General features: G+C 41.4%; 2 protein-coding genes across 5 annotated transcripts; both read left to right on the top strand.

Annotated features, from left to right (window-relative positions):
* Positions 1-839: 839 nt before the first annotated feature.
* On the top strand, positions 840-3979 carry tmem169b (transmembrane protein 169b). Of its 3 annotated transcripts, XM_077001196.1 has the most exons (4): positions 840-995; positions 1704-2000; positions 2213-2559; positions 2650-3979. In XM_077001196.1, exons 2-4 carry the CDS (start codon positions 1736-1738, stop codon positions 2842-2844), a joined length of 807 nt encoding a protein of 268 aa, XP_076857311.1. In that variant the 5' UTR covers positions 840-995; positions 1704-1735; the 3' UTR covers positions 2845-3979. The 3 variants fall into 3 exon arrangements, with proteins under 3 accessions (XP_076857311.1, XP_076857308.1, XP_076857309.1); XM_077001193.1 differs by having other exon boundaries at positions 841-995; positions 2213-3979; XM_077001194.1 differs by having other exon boundaries at positions 842-985; positions 2213-3979.
* Positions 3980-4590: 611 nt separating this feature from the next.
* LOC143512348 (X-ray repair cross-complementing protein 5-like) lies at positions 4591-14734 on the top strand. 2 transcript variants are annotated; one of them, XM_077002540.1, is made up of 21 exons: positions 4591-4712; positions 5552-5665; positions 5774-5957; positions 6285-6333; positions 6428-6550; positions 6709-6891; positions 7109-7223; positions 7432-7570; positions 7841-7953; positions 8184-8246; positions 8414-8551; positions 8645-8735; positions 9077-9207; positions 9580-9776; positions 10276-10360; positions 10735-10804; positions 12239-12348; positions 13038-13134; positions 13205-13272; positions 13393-13467; positions 13580-14734. In XM_077002540.1, the coding sequence occupies exons 1-21, from the start codon at positions 4695-4697 to the stop codon at positions 13592-13594; spliced, it is 2178 nt and encodes a 725-aa protein (XP_076858655.1). In that variant the 5' UTR covers positions 4591-4694; the 3' UTR covers positions 13595-14734. The 2 variants fall into 2 exon arrangements, with proteins under 2 accessions (XP_076858655.1, XP_076858656.1); XM_077002541.1 differs by having other exon boundaries at positions 4702-4757.
* The last annotated feature ends 1362 nt before the right edge of the window (positions 14735-16096 follow it).

The following is a 16096-nucleotide window of genomic DNA, read 5'->3' as shown; positions in this document are numbered from 1 at the left end:
CTTTTTCTCTCCTCTTAACTCCCGCCCCACATGACACGTCATTCCAGTGCATACCAACAGCAGCTGAACATAGAACATTCATTTAAACTGGTTAAATTAAATTCTTATTTTTACAGCAACATTAAGATAAAAAACTGTATATGCAGAGGAAAATATCAATTTAAATGTGCAATCAAAAAGAAAATGTGAGTGAGTGGCAGTGCAAAGGTGAATCACGTCCTTAGCAACAGTTCTCTGGGTGGTAGCACGTTCAGTGAATGAATCAGAGAGTGAACGAGAGCCCTCAGTTCAGTGAACGAATCAGAGAATGAACGAGACCCCTCAGTTCAGTGAACGAATCAGAGAATGAACGAGACCCCTCAGTTCAGTGAACGAATCAGAGAGTGAACGAGAGCCGTGGGCGTGGTAGTGGGGGGAAAAGTGGACCTGACTACCCAGGGCCCGAGTAGGAGGAGGGGCCCATTTTGCTCATGTGCCTCGTTTACTGACATTTATAGGGGCCCACTGACATTGAGAGTGTACAGGGCCCAGAATTTGCTGCAATGATCCTGACGAGACCCCTCAGTTCAGTGAACGAATCAGAGAGTAAATGAGAGCACTCAGTACAGTGAACGAATCAGAGAGTGAACGAGAGCCCTCAGTTCAATGAACGAATCACTGAACGAATCACTGAGCATGTGCAGTTCTCTCGCAATGAATGTCTCCGCCTCCAGATTCGCGGGTGATTCGGTGATTCACAGACCACACATCAGTTCCCCTGCCGGCCTGGACGGTCGCTGCTGAGCTCAACTACTGAACTGAAAAAGGAACGAATCAGCTGAGGAAGTGGCTCGATTCAGTTCGTTCACTCAAATGATTCGTTCATTTGAACGAATCGTTCGCGAACGACACACTAGCTTGCTGGGGTACGGGGCGCATCTGCCTGGCGGATGTGTCGGGACCGTCAAAATGAAATAAAAGAAGTACGTTAAGCTGTTCGCACCCTGTACGTTTGGGTAAGATTTTATTTTACTTTTGCTTCTCCTTACCGCTCGGTGTCGTTATTATTCAGTAGCTCAGTGGCGGGGTGTGTGTTTAACCGGAGATGATCAGCTGTGGAAAAAAACCAAAACAGCCTGTCGGTTGTAACGGCTATTGTTTTCTTAAATCACTAGTGTAAACGCAGTGATCTACTTAAATATTTGTAGTATGGGGTAAATAACATAAATAAGATGTTTTACTGTCACATTCGGCACGCTACAATGTTGTATTGTATGCAGCTTACTTGCCATTGGAACAATGGGTCTTTATAGCCAGCTACATCTGACGGAAAGGGTGTCGGCAAAACAAAAAGTTATCTTATGCTGGATTATTTTAATAACTGAGCGATTTGAATGAGCACATTTAAGTTCGAATGACTCTTTATTAAAAAATACTGTAAAGACACTCCACGGGTAACAAAAACAACATAATAAGAGATATGGGTGTTATGCTTATAGTTAATCTTGCATGTAAATGCCATCATGTCAGTATGTAAAGCTTGTTCATGCCACTAGAGTATTTATGTATTTGGCACATGAAAACATTCACATTTCATTCAAGTAGAATGCTGCAAAAGGATCAATTGTGCCTTCTAGCAGATTGATACCCCATCTAAAGACCAAACAAGTTAATGTATATTATGTTAACCTCCCAGGATCAACCATTTTTTTGGTTCCAAACAGGTTTGCGAAAACAGGAGTGATATAGGAGGAAGATGGACCGAGTGGAGGAGTCAGGGGAAGAGAGTCCCCAGCTGACATCTATCCAGTCAGATGCCTCTAGGATTACAGTGGAGGAGGGTAATTATGGAACCGGCACCAGGACGAAGCGCAGGAAGAGGCAGCCCCGGCCAGAGTCCATTATTGTGTACCACTCTGACATGGAGAGAGGTGATGAAGAGGAGCATGGAGCTGATGTAGAAGGAACAGAGAGAAGCTCAGAAGAAGGGGCCATATTTCTCACAACCCCAACGAGTGAAGGTAAATGGGGGAATACTTTTTATATAGAACAGGCTATTACTCTTAAGTACTTTGCCCTATAAGATATCATGAATAAATAATGCCTGTTCCTAAACCATTTTAATATTACAAACAGAATGTAATTTAACCACATAGGGACTTTTGTGGAAATATCATAATCACTGATCAAGAACAGTTTTCCTCTGTAATTCAGCTTTGCTCACTTTTTCCAGGGGGCTGGAGCCTACCTCCCGATAGTCGCTATGTGACGCTAACGGGCACTATCACACGTGGGAAGAAGAAAGGTCAGATGGTGGACATTCACGTCACGCTAACAGAAAAAGAACTGCGGGAGATGGCCAAGTCCAAAGAGCGTCTGGACTCTGAATGTGTGGCAGGAGGAGGAGCCAAGCGACCGTGCCGTCTCGGGGTCTGCCAGGGCCCACATGTGGTGTTATGGAGCCTCTCCTGCATCCCCGTGGTCTTCATCCTCTCCTTCATCACCTCGTTTTACTATGGGACACTCGCGTGGTACAACGTCTTCCTGGTGTACAATGAGGAGAGGACGTTTTGGCACAAGGTCACCATCTGTCCCTGTCTCATCATCTTCTACCCTGCGCTGATTATGGTCGTGTCATTGTCCTTGGCACTGTACTCCGCTGTGGTGCAGGTGTCCTGGGCGTTTGGCGAGTGGTGGATGACCGTGAAGGACCTGGAGAAGGGATTCTGTGGCTGGGCCTGTGGGAAGCTGGGACTGGAGGACTGCTCTCCATATAGCATCGTGGAGCTTCTCGACTCAGACACCATCTCTGGGAGTCTGCAGGGGAAGACTCCGGGTGAAAGTCTGCAGACTTCCTCTGTATGAGAGCCTGGCTCTCTCAACAGATTTGTGTTGTTAGATAAGGCTAGGTAATTAGTCTCCAGTGTTAACTGAGTGTATTTTAGGAGTGTAAACTTTAGGCTTGACCACAGTACAATTTCAGTACTTTCAAGGTAGTGAGCCAATATTTGTTAATAAATACTTGGTAATGAATCATTTGAAGGCAACTCATTGTTTGGTGATGTTTCAGATTTTACTGTGATATGTGGCAGTACAGGTCCACTAAGTAATATTTGTTAAAAACTTTCATTGATCAAATGTTACATTTTTTTATATCAGCCCAGAGTAAACTGGGTGGATTGAACAAAATCAGATTTAACAGTTTTTTTTAGATATTCTAAAATAAAGAAGATCTAAAGATCTAAGTTATTTGTTGATTTCAACCACAAAGCAAAGGGGATCAGACATTTTACACTCTTAAACTTTTTAATTGGCTACATGGTTTGATATGGTGTAAGAATAACCATGCTGGTATCTTACATATAATATAAACCCACATTCCAAGGCTTGTGTATAAGAGAATATTGTTTATGAACATTAATATTGTGTTATTTTCAACTTTTAACTGCCAGCTTCCTGATTAAACCCTTTTTCAGGCCTGTGCATTTTCACTGTAGACATTTCTTACTTAAGCTAAATGAAAATGTGGTATTTTTCTTTCACAAGCATTGGTGCTTTCTAATTTCTAACTTTTAAACTATATTTATGCTATTTATTAATTTTCTGAGATTTATTTAAATAGATTGCATGTCTATCTGTCTATATGTGTTGTGAAAAGCGCTATACAAATATATTTGATTTGATTTGATTTTGAATTATATTATCTGGATTATATTTTTGAGTCCACACAGGTGAAAAAGAGGAAAATGCCGCTGGTAGCTGTCACACATTATACATGGTATATATCCATACCAGATATCTATTGTGGTTTCAAAGTGAAAACACCCTTGTGAACAGTATTGCTAATTATTTTTTTAACCCAATGGTTTGATCTATGTATATGTATTTTTTAGACAATAAATAAAGTTTTTGCACAGATAACACCACCATGAATATATACCTGTTATGCCTAATATTGCTAAGTACAGCACAAATGGTTTAGACTCTAACATATCTATCAGATGAGACAATAAAGCCTATTATAATAAATCTCTTTGTAACAAATGGAAAATATTTATTTTGTGTGGATAAAATGTGCCAAAGTACTGTGAAATCAATATTAAAACCCCTTGGTTCTTTTGGCCTGTATGGTCTGGTGCTAAATGTCAGTGTTTTCATAGCACTGGGCCCAGCACTGCAGACTGGACTGTGTTGTAATGTGTGGACTGTGTAGCAGGATTCTGGACATTCTTGGCCTTGGTCCTATGTAGAAAAGCAGATAATAGTTTTGTAAACAGGCTTGTTATTGACACTGTATTGTAATAATTAACATGCCATGTTTTTTGCATTTCACTGATATTTATTATGTATGTGTAATAACCTTGCCATACGTATGTGTAGAATAATGATGCCAGAGTCATTTTTGTGTAAAATAATAATGGCATAGCATCCTTTTAGAGTGAGACAGAGAAATACTGTCATACTAGCAGTCGGGGAGAGGAATTTAAAAGTTCTGGCTACCTGAACCTACAGGCTGGTCATGTCTAGCACCATGCTAAAAGGACAGTTTAGGCCATTATAATAGTATCCAACAAATATTAGAAAACGCCTCTTACCCACTGATCCAACCTGAATAATTAGTCTGGTCAAGTACCAAACGCAGGCGCGACTGTCGGAACAGCTTTTGACATGTTCGCTTTTTCACTCCGGACCCATAATACTGTGGAACTACCGAGATGGCGCGAGCGTCCAAGGTATTCAACAAAATACCTCAATTACAATACTGGAGAAAATGAAAAGTAACGATATTATTTGTAAACAGGTTTTAACATATGTGCACTTACACACGCGGGCTGTTTTAGTCTTGTTTAATTAAATGTTACACAGGGTACAGTGAGTTATAGCGTCCTCTTTCCACATGAGCTGTCATTATTAGGTTAGCTAATTGTTAGCTAGCTCGTTTTCACTCAAAACAAGGATATGTTAGTTAGGCCTGGTAGAGAGAACATTTATATATAGGATTTAAACGATTATAATGATGGTCGCTGTGTTCGTCCCTGCGGTTATTTATCTAGGTTTACTATGAATCGAAACATCCTTCTAATATTGCTAAGAAACCCACTGTAGTCTATAAATGTTTTATGGTGTAAGATTGTAGCTATTGTAAGTAACTGTGAATAAATAACAGTGTAAACAGTGCTTATGTAACATATTTAACTAAAGATACTCCACAGATTTATTCTAAAAAGTTTCACTAGTTGGCAGGGGTTTTGTGTGTGTTTTGGAGGGGCAAGTCCATGCATGTTCTGTTAGCTAATTAGCGCCGCCTATCGTTAAACCTTAAGTAATGTTTTTATTCTACTGTTGTATACACGTTGGGTACAGTAGCCACTGCTCCTCTCCCCTAAATTACTTAAGTCTATATAACTGTACCTACATTCTATCTTGTGTAGGCTAAATATTATACTGTAATGGCAGAGAAGGAGAGTTGGTCTGTATAAATATGAACTCACTAGTCAGACATGCCATTTAATAATAATCTTAGCATGCAGATTTTAATGTGTATTTTTAGTGAGACATTTTCTCTCTGTAGTCAGCTTTGGTGCTTTGCATGGATGTGGGCTTCTCCATGACTAATTCGGGCCCTGGTCTGGAACCCCCATTTGAGCAAGCTAAGAAAGTCATTCAGAAATTCATCCAGCGCCAGGTATACTGCATTGTTTTCATATTTTTCTATTTATATCCAGGCATTAACAATCTGTTCAGCAAATGTACAGATTGTATCTTTTCTTACATGAATTTGCAACTTTTGTAGGTCTTTGCTGAAAGCAAGGATGAGTTGGGGCTGGTTCTTTTTGGTACTGATCGCACTAAGAATCCCCTCGCTGAAGATGGCCAGTATCAGAACATCTCCATATACCGACATTTGATGATACCAGACTTTGAGCTGCTGGAGGAAATTGAACATCAGCTGCAGCCTGATAACCAGCATGCTGACTGTGTCCTTTCTGAAATATCTGTTTACATCAAATGCTTTTATGACTCAATTTATGGTGTTGTTTTCATAGATTTTATTCCTAAATTTATCCTAAATAGATAAGTACTATTCTCTGCAAAAAATGACATTCATATAATTAACACTGGCAATATGCGGGGTAATACACAGTTCAGTAGTAATAAATGATTGACAGTTGACGTGCTGTGCATACATATACATATATTCATACACACACACACACACACACACACATGTATATCTGCATTGTTGAGATGATGTAGGTAACATGTATGAGACAGTATTAAACCCTTGACTGGATGGCTGCCAGGGCTTGATGCGCTTGTTGTATGTATGGATCTTCTACAGAAGGAAACAATGTAAGTTTATTTCAATACCTAATAAAGATGATAAATGTGTAAATTATTGCAAGATTTTTTATGATCATGTGGTGTCACGTGCTGTGATGATTAGGGGGAAGAAATATGAGAGGCTAAACATCGCCCTGCTTACCGACCTCAGCACACCGGCCTGCGCCGATCAGTTGGACATCATCATTGGCAACTTGAAGAAAGCTGGCATTACTCTGCAGTTCTTGTCAGTGTATTTTTGTTTCTGTTTACAAACACAGAATGCAACTTTTAGACATTTGCAGCAGAACCTAAGCAGAATTTGAACTAGAACACTTCTGACCTTTTGATATTACTTCGTCCTTAATCTTGTTATATCTAAACCATGCGTGTCTTGCCCGGCAGTCTCCCATTTCCTGTGGATGCTGATGCAGAGGCTGATGGAGCAGGAGATGGAGCAAGTCAACGGCATCCACCTCCAGGGGGCAAAGGCCTTAGCAGGGAGCAGAAGCAGGGGCTGGATATGGTCCGGCAGATCCTGACCTCTCTGGACGATGAGGATGGCCTGGAGGAGGTCCACTCTTTTAGGTACAGTGGATAGAGAAACCATAATTAATTTGACATTAAGATTCGGGTAAAACATATTTGATATTGAAAAGAAGTTTTGGTGAACCTCACTTATTAGATGTTTAGTTGAAGTGTGTTTTCCTTATTATCAAATTTCCATTTTGTGGAAAAATTTACTGGTTTGACCTCAAGGGCTCCGTTAATTGAGGTCCTTATGTATTTAATCTGTGTTGGGCAGTGATGCAATGGAGAAGCTCTCGATCTTCAAACCCATTGAGAGACGACCAATGGCCTGGCCGTGTCAGCTTACCATCGGCAGCTCCATTTCCATCCGTATCGTTGGATACAAAGCCGTGAGTTCTCCCACGAGCACCATAGCAGCCGTAATGATCAGCAGCGTGTTAAAGTAGGAACCAGGGATCACAGAATCCAGAGCTGCGCTGCATCTGGACACTCATGAGCATCGCTTGGCTGGTTATTGTTCATTCACAGTCATCCGAGTCATGAATGGTTTTTATAAGAAGCTGCTATTGGGGACCCGTCCCTCTGTGTGCCATCCAGGTGTGTGAGGAGAAGGTTAAGAAGTCCTGGGCTGTAGTGGAAGCGGAGAGTCACCATAAAGATGACGTGAAAAGGGAGACGGTGTTCTGCCTTAATGATGATAATGAGACTGAAGTGGAGAAAGAGAAAACCATTCAGGGTGAGAACAGTCACTTCAGGGCAGCCGGTCCGTTGGCTGTTGTCTTTGGGGTCAGAGGATAGGTCAATCCCTTCTACATTTGTTTTGGTTGTGGAATGTTGTTCAGTTTGGAGTTTTATGTTGTTTTATGTATATTTTGATGTGTACATTCACATAACCAGTAAGGTGAATTCCAAATGTTATGCTTAAATAAGCATTAGACATGTATCTGTGTAGATCTTTTTGTGAAGGTCAATGAAATTCCAAAAGTTCTCTTTTCTCCCTTACAAGGTTTTCGATATGGAAGTGACATTGTCCCGTTCTCCAAAGTGGACCAAGACCAGATGAAGTACAAGTCAGACGGAAAGTGTTTTGCAGTGCTTGGTTTTACCAAGCAGGAGACAGTGAGTCTTTCACCACTAGGTGGACCTCTTTACCTGCAACTCAGTGTAAAGTCATCCAAGGTCCATCATTTTCAAATAGGTTCATAATTACATGAAATGAGCCAACCAGAACGAGTGTGTTGTTAAGCGTGTTCAGCTGCATGAGTCAGTGCACTAAACATCCAGGTTTTTGGATTCATGCTTTTTCTGACTTAATTTAATTCAGTTTATTTTATGGTTTATTCATGCAGATTTGTCGGCATCATTTCATGGGTAGCCAAGTCATAAAGGTTTTTGCTCCCAAAGATGATGAGGTGAGGATAAAAAAAAAAACCAAAACCCTTTTCCCCTGAAACTTTTTTCTTCCTGACATTACATCTTCTGATGCTTTTATTTGTAAAACCAATCTTAATTTCTGTCTACAAAATGGTGATTTGATGCTTGGTCTGTTTTGATCTATATTTTGCGTGCGTGCCCACAGCATGCTGGCGTTGCTCTCTCCTCCCTGATTCGTGCGCTGGACAGCTTGAAGATGGCGGCCATTGTTCGCTACGCTTACGACCGCCGCAGCAACCCGCAAGTGGGAGCTGCTTTTCCCTGCATCAAAAAGCGATATGAGGTACGTGCGCTTGTGCGGCACCGAAGCCCCTCCCACCTGTCCCGCTGGCTATGTGCTAGATGTGTCCAAACCTGTCGTCCCCTTCCTCCCCAGTGTCTGCTGTACGTCCAGCTGCCGTATATGGAGGACCTGCGCCAGTTCACCTTCCCCTCCTTAGAGAACAACAAGAAATTTGCTCCCTCAGGTGAGGGGCAGCACGTTGAGAATGGACACTCCTCACCTGCTGGTGGGGGAGAATTTGGAAGGATTGTGTGTCGCTATGTAGATATAGTGCACAGAGGAGGAAAAACCTTTTGGTGTTAGGCTAACCTCTACAGTCAGGATTCATGTGCTGACACCTTAGAGGATTTGGACCATGTTTAGTAACTGCACATGGTTAGACTCTTGATAACCATATGAAATCAAGCGGTGAAGAGCCAAAGATGGCCAGATGAAAGTCTTGGTAGTTGTTTGTCATTTGACTTTTCATAAGTGTGTGTCTGTGTGTGTGTCTGTGTGCGCGTGTGTGTGTGTGTGTGTGTGTAGAGACTCAGCTGTCGGCAGCAGATGCTCTCATCAGCTCCATGATGCTGGTGAGGGAGGATGAAGATGGAGAGAAGGAAGACATCTTCAAGGTCAACAGCATCCCTAACCCCCAGTTCCAGAGGCTCTTCCAGGTAGAAGGTCCTGCTTGTGTACTTCCATGCCCTGGTTTTATTAGATATTTCCTCAAATTGGCCACGGAGGCATAGCAGAAATCTGCTGCCTTTGTGGTTTGTATTGAAATCTTTGGACACAAATGAATACTAATTATAGACTTAAAAAATATGTGTATTTTAATCTGTGTGTGTGTGTGTGTGTGTGTGTGTGTGTGTGTGTGTAATCCTCTCATTGAGCCAGTGCTAAACTTGCCAATGTACTGGTGCATATTTAGTAAACCACAAGCCGTGCTCATACAATTAAAAATGGTCTCCAGAAAGCTTGTTGTTGTGTTGTGTAATCAGCCCTGCACCAGGCCGTAATGTTTGTGTGTTGGGCCACTCTCCCAGTGCCTGCACCATCGGGGTGTGAACCCAGGTACCGCCCTGCCCCCCATAGACCCGTGGCTGAGGAGGATGTTGGATCGGCCCCAGGCTGTCTCCGCCTGCTGTCAAGGCCCCCTGCAGGAGATGAAGAGGCGTTTCCCCCTGAAGGAGGTGTTGCATAAAAAGGAACAGAAGACTAGCGCTCATGTGTTTGGGAACAGGTAAGAAACTCCAAGCCAAAAAAAACACAAAAAAACAAAAAGAGAGAGAGGTCTAACTGGGAGGGATGACTTGTATCGTTAGGCACATGTGATACTGAGTCACCGACCGTGATGGCGCTCTTCAGTTGTCTGTTGGTCTGAGACTAGGTTTCATGTATTGCCAAGAAACCAGGCGATGTCTTCACAGATCATGCTCTTGTGTGTCCGAGCAGTCTCTGATGGCTTGAATTTCATCATTTTAAATGCAACTGCACCTGTATATAAAGATCTAAGAGTGTATTTCCAGAGTTCAGGAGAAATTTAAGATATACACCATAAATTGCAATGGTGGTGTGATGCCTGATCAATAAATTCTGTTTTGCAATACGATCCCTGGATTTACTCACACAGGAAAAGCCAAATTATAGACCAAACCAAGTTTTAAATCTAGACTCAAAATAGCCCTGTGTTGTGGTAGTTGATTTCCGGGCTACAGAGTCGAAATTTCCTCTGCTTGCAGTGACGATCCAGATGCTAAGAAACTGAAGATTGATGAACAGGACAAGTTCAGTCTGGGAGAGATTTCTGAGGGAAACGTTACTTCGGTGAGAGAGGATGAAATGAACTGTGGTCATATTTCAGAAAAATTATGTATTTGGTATTATTTGCATTACTACACACATGCAAAGCAAGATAATGTATTTGATTGAAGATAATGATTTTAAATAAATTTGATTAGCTAAATGGATCATTGCAGGATTGTGGTACTGCAGCAGGCTAATAAAATATAATGCCTTATTTAATACAGCATAAAACTATACCATACATTCGTGTTGTAAACATGTAACTCATGTTTATGGTTTTGTGAGGTAAGAGCTTGGATCAGATATTATTCTAGCTTCCTCCATATAGCTTGTGATTCTATACACAATCAACAGGATCTCAAGAGTGATGCCTCTGTGTTGCTCTCCCCCTGCAGGTTGGTAGTGTGAACCCTGCAAAAGACTTCCACACTTTAATTCAGCAGAAGACAATTCCGTTTGACCAGGGTGAGATTTAAACACACCATTCATACATTTATTGTTGCCTGTACAGCAGCCATAGTAACTTGTATTCCAGAGTCTAAGAAGTAGATGAGATTCTGCAGGCTGAATATTACCTGACCTCTTCAGACCGTACATTCTATGCTAAGACTTTTGTGTCGTGTCAGTTTTACATTCGTATTTTCGTTTCTGTTTGTGTGAATTGTCAGGAGAAACAGACATTTCCATGGCCTGATTAATCACTGATTTTGTTTTGTCGGTCGGTCGGTCGGTCGGTTGGTTGGTTTTGTCGGATGGTTTTGACCGATCGGTCGGTCGGTCGGTCTTTATTGATCCCTTTGGGAGGTTCCCCTCAGGGAAATTGAGTTTCCAGCTGCATCATTACAGTAGGAAAAAAATAAATGGATATACATACACAGATTAAATAACTAAAAGCTACTACTTAAATAATAATAATAATGATAAATAGTAAAAAAACTATAGAATATTCGAGCCAGAGTGTCCAGCAGAAGGGGTATTGCACCTGATTTAACTATTGCACTCAGTTTCTAATAATAATAATAATAATAGAATAGATAAATAAAATTATTGCACTGTTAATGTTTGGTGATCCTTGGAGTTATAGTGTATAGCCAGTTATTTTGCTTTCTATCAGTCCGTTTTCCTGTGACCCCTCCTCCCCTGCAAAGAGGAGTTGTATAGTCTAATGGCCTGAAAGACAAAGGAGTTTTTAAGCCTGTTGGTGCTGCACTTGGGAAGTAGCAGTCGGTCACTGAACACACTCCTCTGGTTACTGATGACAGAGTTCAGAGGATGACTGGCATCGTCCATAATGCCCAGCAGTTTGTCCAGGGTCCTCTTCTCTGCCACAGTCACCAGAGAGCTTCATGCCGACCACCGAGCCAGCCCGTCTGATCAGTTTGTCTAGCCTGGATGTGTCCTTCTTGGATATGCTGCTCCCCCAGCACACCACAGTGTAGAACAGGACACTGGCAACTACAGACTGATAAAACATCCACAGGAGTTTCCGGCAGATGCCAAACGATCACAGCCTCCTCAGGAAGTACAGCCTGCTCTGTCCCTTCCTGTACAGGTGGTCGTTGTTTCAGGACGATGGTGCTGCGTGAGCCGTAATGGTGCTGCGTGAGCCGTAATGGTGCTGCGTGAGCCGCAGTCATTCTGTGTGACCCGTAATGGTGCTGCGTGACCCGTAATGGTGCTGCGTGAGCCGTAATGGTGCTGCGTGAGCCGCAGTCATTCTGTGTGACCCGTAATGGTGCTGCGTGAGCCGTAATGGTGCGGCGTGAACCGTAATGGTGCGGAGTGAGCCGTAATGGTGCTGCATGAGCCGCAGTCATTCTGTGCGACCCATAACGGTACCGTTGGATAGCTCCTGCCTTCTCTGCCACCGACTCTGCTCTCGGTTTGGTTTCGTGGCAGCGTGTGAGCAGCTGACCCGCAGGATAGAGCAGTTGCTGGGCAACCGGAGCACGGAGTACTACATGAAGACCATCACCTGCGTGCAGGCCTTCAGGGAGCAGGCCATCAAGGTGGGCGCTCAATTTAGGCTCTGTATTCAGTTAGGGTTTGCACTAACAATCGATTAGTGTCAGCTTATAGCTGAACTAACAAAGATGCTGTCTAGCAAACCAACAAAGCTGGTTTGGCTAGAAGCTCCTTAGCTATTAAGTGGCTCTGGATTTTTTTAAACTCACTTAGCTGACACAAGACTACCGTTCATGCATTTAACAGAATCACTTCTGGAACCACAGAAGGCAGCAATTTATGCATCCATGACACCGCAGGCATTACTAATTATAAATGACAAGTATGCCTACTATAATATGCATACCAGTTAATCTCAGGAATTTTCATTTTGTATGTCCTAAATATTTATGCATTCTTCTTGAATCTTCTGATATAGCACATATATTTATGCACATGACCACATCATAAGCAACTGTATGGCTCTGTATGTTAACAAAGGTATCTTTTTTTTCTTTTAAACTGTATATCCCTACAAACATCGGTTATCATTAATGTCATTATTGTAATACTGCACTAAAACAAATGTACCACAATTTACCTATCATTTTAATGTATCCAATATTCTTATATTCTTATTAGCATAAACAAACTTTTTACTGGTTATGACTAAAATGATTTGTGACTGAAGAAAATATCAACTCAAAACAAAAAGACAAAAAACTAACTCTTTCACTTTTTAAAACTTGTCCAGACATCAAATGCTGAGCTTTTCAACAACTACATGCAGTCTCTAAAGAAGGGTGTTCCTGACCGGAATCTTCAGGAATTCTGGGACCTTCTTGTTCAAGGTCTGTACCAATATGAGCACATGTTTTACACTCGTGTAGATGCAGTCATGACTAATGTCGCTGTTTGCAGATGCCCTAACGCTGATCAGCAAGGATGAGGAGGAGGGGAGCTCAGTATCCAAACAAGAGGCCTGCCAGGTGCTGAAAGTGCCTTCACCATTCTCATGTTTCTTCACTAGTCTAAAACATTGGTGGTGAAGCATTCCTGTCTGCATGTCTATGTACAATCCTAACTAAAGGCACTTTTACCTCTTGTAGTTTTTGCTCTTCGAAGAGAAAATGGAAGAAGTAGCCACTCCTCCCCCAGAAGATGGAGGAGATGTGGATGATTTGGTAAGTGCAGTAAGGAGCTCGAGATAAGAGTGTCTGCTGAATGCTGTAGATTTGTTTTATGGGTTTTTGGAACATGGCTAATGTGGATGTGTGCTTCTTCTCCTTAACCCAGCTGGACATGATGTGATCGTGCCTGCAGCTGCTGGTCCTTTCGCCTTCACTACCTTCCTCTTCGTCAGAGCGCCATCTGGCCTTACCTGGATTTTCAGTTTAGTGCTTTAAGTGAAGACTCTCTAAAACAGTGCTGCTAATCCACTTCATATTGTGTTTGTTTTTTTTTTGTGCCACAGTAAATAATTCATGCTGTCTTGAAGCATAATGAGGGTTTTTTTTACTTGTTTTTTGAAAAAGAAAGATAAAAACAAAGAAAGCTTGTTTTTTATATATAGTTTTCAGCATCACATACAGGAGTTTTCAACATCACACAGAACAGAATCCAAGCTAATCCACACCAATGTTCTTGTTTAGCCATGAGAGAACTTTGATTGAAGTATGCCTTGTTTCACTGGAAAAGGCTGTAATTAGCTATTTCTCCTCACGATGATGTACCATTGATGCCTGAACTGTTACCTACTGTAATTCTTTACAAATAAAATCTTAATTGTTTAACCTCTTAATATTGTTCAGGATATGTGTCAGTGTGTCAGTTTCACTGCATTTATCTACCTCTAGAATCGTCTGATGTTTGAGGGAGAGGAAATGATCAGATGATTGAATCCACTACTCTGACTTTCAGAGCCTGTAACACAGAGGCATAACTGGATAATCTGGAGTGCATTTCATCTAGGCAGTAAGTCTGTTCTTGACAGTTCTGGGTTGTATCCTGTTGTGTATTGATCTAAATATTTCTACTCTGTACATTAATGTATTATTCCTTTAAATGTGTTTTTTATGCCATATTTAGCATTAACTCTGCACAAGGTGAAACTTTAATGAACGTTAAGGTTGGCAGGCTGTCATACATTTGCAGTGCATGCATCAATACTTAATTATCTTCAGGACAAGGACCTAATCAGTCCCTACATCCATTCACAATTCCAGGGGACATTCGGTGGTGTTTGTATGTTGACCTGATGTGCTAGGCTGAAGTGTGTGATTTACACAACTTTATAGGTTACTGAAATCACATCTAAATTTGAACTTGTAGTGCTGCATTAATTTAGAATTTCAGTACATATCTCTGACATTACTAAATACAGTATTGAAGTTATAAGAAATACATCTTAAGCATTATTTATTTTGCCACAGTCTACACACATCAGCAGTGGGAACATCCATTGTAAAAAATACTACTAATAAAAAAGCACGAAATGGGTCATAAGTCAGAGTGCTTCATATCAGTGGCACTGTGTGTCCTTGTTATACGTTAATGTGGAGTTCAGTACGGCTCTTGTGAAACTGCTGCATCTTCAGGTCTGTAGTCCTCTAGTTGCTCCTGCATCCAATGAATCCTGCCTCTGGGGTCTTGTCATTTGGCAGCACTTCAAAAACATCTCCAAAGTACTGCCAAAACACGATGAATGAACACCACCAGTGATGGAGATCTCAAGCATATAGGTGTGTTTGTGAATTGCTTCAGGATTCAAGTTCAGGCAATCAAAAAGTTGAAGAAAAACGTAATATGTTTGAACATGTATGTTGAAATAATGGCCAGAGGAAATTACCTTTGTGTATCCACTGATTGATGCTAATGTCTACTAGTGTTATTACTGTTCTTTGCCTTTAGAGAGCTGATAAATATTCCTTAGTATGTCGGGCACTAGAGTAACCTAGTGTACAAGAGATGGTTCATTGATCAGAAAAGGAGAAATGTCTTTGCACAGGAGCGACCTCGTGTAAATAATTAAATTCAAATACAGTTCTAACTGCCCTGTCGTAACGTATATTTAGGGGTTTGGTGAAATTTCTGTACCAACAATCTTGGTCATGTCCAGGGCCTGATATTGCCTTAATACTGTTTTATCATTCTATCATTATTCTTGCTCGTGTGGATGCACCATGTTCCTGACACAGTTCTGTCAGCTTAATGAAGCAGAATTAAAGTGGATCACCTTAGAGATTGGAAGGGCTGAAGCTTCATTCCCTACAGGCTGAGATTTGTACTGCCGCAGCATTTTAATGTCATCGGTCTGAGAACAAAAATGTAACCACCTGTAATGACTTTCTTTCAAATGGAAAGGGAGCTGGGCGCTACTGCAGGGTTCCCTTTTCTTCTCTCTTCTTCTCCTTCTTAATGGGGAGGGGCAGGACACGGAGAGCAGGAGAACAGGGTGGGTTTTTTAGCTGCATGATCAGTGTTTCATACCTTTGTGCTTTGGGTGTTGCGACATACTCTCTTGGGTTATGAGACTGCATGGATATTTTATATCATTTCTCCACCACTGAGATTAAGGTGACTTTTTATTGTACTGGTGCAATGTTTCTACGGTACTGATTTGTACTTTTCTCATAAAATCATATTAGAGTTAATGACTAAATGAAATTGGACTCAATGGGACGGCGGTTAAATGAAATGCTTAGCTTATAGGTTATGAAACACCCAAAAGTAACATCAAAGTAAAGTTTTTCCTTCCTATCCACTAAGCCGCTATTATCTTGTTTACAGTTAATATTCAGGCATCATGTGTCA

The sequence above is a fragment of the Brachyhypopomus gauderio genome, chromosome 4 (genome assembly GCF_052324685.1).
Source record: "Brachyhypopomus gauderio isolate BG-103 chromosome 4, BGAUD_0.2, whole genome shotgun sequence".
Lineage (NCBI taxonomy): Eukaryota > Metazoa > Chordata > Actinopteri > Gymnotiformes > Hypopomidae > Brachyhypopomus > Brachyhypopomus gauderio.
This window is presented reverse-complemented; position numbering and strand designations above follow the sequence as displayed.

What these genes read in the sequence shown, in the direction of transcription:
- tmem169b (XM_077001193.1), top strand. Translation starts at nt 1,736, where the DNA reads ATGGACCGAGTGGAGGAGTCAGGGGAAGAGAGTCCCCAGCTGACATCT. An exon ending in CACAACCCCAACGAGTGAAG is followed by an intron (nt 2,001 to 2,212) that starts GTAAATGGGGGA and finishes CACTTTTTCCAG; the next exon opens with GGGGCTGGAGCCTACCTCCC.
- LOC143512348 (XM_077002540.1), top strand. An exon ending in GCTCATGTGTTTGGGAACAG is followed by an intron (nt 9,777 to 10,275) that starts GTAAGAAACTCC and finishes CTCTGCTTGCAG; the next exon opens with TGACGATCCAGATGCTAAGA. An exon ending in TCAGGGAGCAGGCCATCAAG is followed by an intron (nt 12,349 to 13,037) that starts GTGGGCGCTCAA and finishes AAACTTGTCCAG; the next exon opens with ACATCAAATGCTGAGCTTTT.